The sequence below is a fragment of the Sinocyclocheilus grahami genome, unplaced genomic scaffold (genome assembly GCF_001515645.1).
Source record: "Sinocyclocheilus grahami isolate Dianchi unplaced genomic scaffold, SAMN03320097.WGS_v1.1 scaffold2026.1, whole genome shotgun sequence".
In the NCBI taxonomy this organism is placed as follows: Eukaryota; Metazoa; Chordata; class Actinopteri; order Cypriniformes; family Cyprinidae; genus Sinocyclocheilus; species Sinocyclocheilus grahami.
In genome coordinates this window covers 50,065-54,829 of record NW_015507205.1, presented here as the reverse complement: position 1 = coordinate 54,829, position 4,765 = coordinate 50,065, and the positions used below count along the sequence as shown (strand labels likewise).

The 4,765-nt window shown below is 36.9% G+C and overlaps 1 protein-coding gene across 1 annotated transcript in view; it reads right to left on the bottom strand.

Moving 5' to 3' along the window:
• LOC107573757 (protein FAM111B-like) overlaps positions 1-4,765 on the bottom strand; it is a 44,697-nt gene that overhangs the window by 30,688 nt on the left and 9,244 nt on the right. The window contains exon 3 of the mRNA XM_016260201.1: positions 1,373-1,501. Coding sequence (XP_016115687.1) covers positions 1,373-1,501 — 129 coding nt within the window. The remainder of the gene's footprint in view (positions 1-1,372; positions 1,502-4,765) is intronic.

Below are 4,765 nucleotides of genomic sequence, written 5' to 3'. Positions count from 1 at the left end.
AGAATTGTTTTTATTAACATTTTGAATCAGTTTTTATTTTTTATCTTTAAGTACATTTTTAGTCATTTTGTTGTGTGTTTTTGTCATTTTTAGTATTTTTATATATGTCTATTTTTTATAGTTTTTAATTTATTTTTATTTTTTATTTTAGTACATCAAACTAAATTAAATTAAAATTAAAATGTTGCCTTTACAACTAAATGAAATAAAAAAGTTTCTATATATATATATATATATATATATAATATATATATATAAAGCATTTGATTTTAGTGTATACATGCAGCTGTAGGCGTATTTCAGAAGCAGCAGAAAGTACAAATATCTGCAGCATTGAACAGTGCTGGAGCAATCAAAAATATTTAAGAACAATGTTTATTGTTAACCCCTTAATGGATAGTTCACCCAAAAATCCTGTCATGATTTAATCGTGCTTTTCCAAACAATTTATTTCTTAATATATTTTGTGTTCTGCAGAAGAAAGTCAGTCGTGCAGGTATGAAATTATATGAGACTGAATAATTTATAACAGAATTTTCATTTTGGTCGATCTACCAGATTTCTAGAATTTAAGCTAAATATAATTTATCCTTTGGAATTATACAAACACAATAATGCTGTCTGATCTAACAAAGATGTAGTTTGTTTTCTGGTTGCTACATAATGAAACAGAATGTACGTTACACAAAGAACAGATTAACAATGAAAATACGAACTCATAACCAATGATAAGGATGAATAGTTGGACACATTTGCCTAAAGGCATCCAGTGATCATACAGAATTGATACATCATTGAATTAAATTGTATGTTGAACATGCCTGAATACCTCAAGATAAATGAAAAGTTTTATATTTCATAAAAATAGATGGATTCGACATCAATCAGGACTCAAGATTGTACTGTCCCATTACTCATATAAAAGCTTCCTGATTTTGTGGATCTTCTTTCATGTCAACATCATTGTCTTCCAAGTTAAGATTTAAAGATTTATATTCAGAGAGTAATTTCAAGATGTCGGATCTCTCACTTTTCTAGGCCTGTGTGATGCTGCTTTCCAGGATGGGCTGCATGGAATAGGCGTATTCCATAAGGCTCCTAGTTTTACAGTTTTCTCCTTTGTACGCATAGCCACCGGTGTGCACGCCAATCAGATAGCTATCTTCGTCAAAAACTGGAGAGCCAGAAGATCCGTGAAAAAAACAAGAGTTATAAATGATCTGGTTGTCATGCATTTCCCATTTCTCTGCAAAAGACTGCTGTGTCATCACGTGAATGAAATTGAGATTCTCAGAGATGTGTTTATCTGCAGCCTCTTGTAGATTCTCTTTCCCAATGATGAAACAGGGGTCTATTTTCTTGACCCCTTCACCCGGATGTCCCACAACGCAGATCCCACCACGGTTAGGAGGGGGGCCATGAATGTATCGACTGAGCAATCCAGGACAGTCAGCGATTTCATCAGCGTCTTTCAATTCAAGAAGAGCAAAGTCAAGATATGGTCCCGTGTTGATCTTTCCATGATAAACAAATGTCAGTAGACCAGGAAGATTTTAAAACGAGTGATTCATTTATAAATCTGTCAGATCACAGAAGACAGCAAACGCAGCACTAAAAAAGGGTGGGCTACATAAGGTGAATAGGCCACTGGTTCTCAACTCCAGTCCTGGAGAGCTGGTGTAGGCCTATAGCAGACTTTAATTTCAACACTAATTAAACACACCTGTCTCTTATTCACAAATAATTGTGAACACTGCGATTAGCTTGTTTGGTGTGTTTGGTTAGAGATAGAACTAAACTCAACAGTACATTTAGGACTGTTGAAGAGTTCATGAGTCAGTTGAAAAGCCCTGGAATATACAAGTCAAATTAAACCCAGAGTGCCACCAGCAATGGTCTGCAAAGCACATGCTTATCTCCATATAGTTATTTCAAAATCTATACAAATGGTTCAAAATATCCAGAAAACGGTCACTGTGCAATATGAAGAACGGGTTACAGAAAGCCAATTACCCAGCAAACACGTTAATGTGGGGCCCAAATGGGTTTCACATGGGCTACAGGTGTACAGAGTGGGCATGGGCATAAAATGGGCATCTTATCTGGGGCCCACTTGGGTGACCCAGCTAGGACCCACATGGGTGAACCCAGGTGGGCTCCCCATGTGGTTCCTAGTTGGGTAATTAATGGGAAATTTGTGCATGGGCTCAAAATGGGCTACACATGGGACCCTATTTGTTTTATCAAATATACAAGTGCAAACATAATTAATCCCATATAGGGTGATTACATGGATATATATAGTGCACATATGTGTCTTTAAAATTATTTTTGTTGTTGTTTTGACACTTGGATTACTTAACATCTAAAAATTCCGACATTCCTGCATTTATACACAATTTTCCACTGACATTTAGCACAAAAAAAAATGCAGCCACTTTAATTGTGTTGACAACTTTCTTGCGAGATCCCATCCCCCCACCACCTCTCCCTCTCTCTTGTTCGAGATGCTTCGGATTACCAATTTTACTCTTAGTAATTTAATAATTTTCATAATTTAAAAGTTTAGTTCAGAAGTATCGAATCGGTATCGATATCGACGATACTTCCTTGAAAAATATCGGTATCGTATCGAAAACAAAGTAAGTGGTATCGCCCATCCCTACTTGTCACCATCATCAGTCCTTTATTTCATTCACTGGAGAATATCACAACCTTCAGATGTGTCATATCAGGATAAATGCTGCTGCAGGGAAAATTATATGAAGGTTGGTTTGATTGTGGTGTACAAATTGGCCTTTTTTTTAAAGCTACAGTTGTGTTTACCTTGCTATGATCTCTATGGAAAGGTCCATTTTTGTGAATCCTCTGTCTTTTTTTGGGGATTCACATTTTTCTGATGGGATTGTCATGCATTAGGTTTAAATTTTGAATCATTACTTACAGTTTTAAAGCTGAGAATTTGTTTAGGTTGTCTAAATGGCTTATAATGTCAGATGGCAGTACAATTTAAATACGTTTAAGATTGTTTAAAAGAATGGTTAAAAAAAATCATTCTTATTAAGGACCCACCCCACTCCAGATTCTCCAAGGATCCAGCTGAAGCCCCGTTCACTCTACAAGCCACACGCAACGTCAAAGCAACTCGATCCCATTCATTTCAATGGAGAGCTGGTGATTTCCGGCGACAGAGGCCGTTGGTGATCGGATGGGGTGTGTCCAGCGATGCGACAAAGTTCAGAATTCTTCAACTTTATGCAAATGAAGAGTGACTTTCGGGAGCAACAGCCAGTAGGAAAGAAGATGGTAGAGCTCATGTGATCTTTCTCCTCTCAGCCGTAGATAAACATATGCAATGGGAAAAAGTAGGCTCTGCTTCTCATTCATTTTTGTTTGTATGTATGGATTTAATTTGTATTTGTGTTATATTTAGTCTTTTGCCTCCAAAATGTTTGTAATTAGCGGCAAGAAACCTGATTCGCTGTGAAGGCAACCAGTAGTGAGAACGCCGGCTAGCAACCTCATCGCCAGCCCGTTAATGCAGCTTGATTACTGGCCATTTGGAGGAGGATTGTCCTTTATCTGCAACACTGCACTGTCACTTCTGGTATGGATTCACTGACCTTTTGTGATATGTGAGATGTTTTGATTTTACTAAATGTAATAATTTTACTTCATTTGATTTTACATAATTTACGTAAAGGGACAGTTCACCCCAAAATGAAAGTTCTACCATCATTTACTCTTCATCACCCTTATGTTTTTCCAAACCTGTATGAATTTTTTTCTTCTGTTGAAGACAAAAATATATTTTGAAGAATGGTGATAACCAAACAGTTCATAGTAGCCATTGACTTCCATACAGTAGTAGGAAAAAAAATTACTGTGGAAATCAATGGGGCCCATCAACTGATTTGGTGAGTAAATGGTGACATAATTTTTTATTTTTGGGTGAACTATCCCTTTAATACAATGTATAATTATGATTCTGAATTAAGTGTAATGTTTCTATAAAAATATTATCAGAAATATATGGAGACGCATATATTATCAGAAATTAGAGCTGTACGATTAATCGTTAAAAGGTCATAATCTAGATCCAAACCCCATTTACTCTTATTCCTAAATGACAACGATTGTTGTTGTCGCATACTAACACCGTGTCTACACCAGACGTGACAGTTGTCATGTTACGCCATGGCACAGCAGCTAAAGTCTGACTAGACTAGACGCGACAAAGCGACTGTTGAAAATCATTTAACTGTGTGTCAGTACATCATAAATAGAATGAAGCATCAGTTTGCTGTCGGGGATTTATCGTCGCATCGCATCCAGTGTAGACAGAGTCACTGATTATAATGGGTTCTATTGCATTTAGTCGCGCCATGCTGCGCTGCTCGCGATTGGTGTCGACATGGTGTAAACATCCATTTGTTTTAAAAAGCAAACTTAAAGGGCTCATATGATGCTGCTAAAAAGAACATTATTTGGTGTAATGAAATGTTTATGCGATTTAAAGTAAAAAAAAACACATTATTTTCCACATACTGTACATTATTGTTTCTTCTCTATGCCCCGCCTTTTTGAAACGCGTCGATTTTTATAAAGCTCATCGGTCTGAAAAGCGAGGTGTGCTGTGATTGGCCAGCGATCCAGTGCGTTGTGATTGGCCGAATACCTCAAGTGTGTGACAGAAATGTTACGCCCCTCACCATAATGTTGATGCCCTGTCCGGCCGGAGCGACAAGACAAAAACATTAAAACC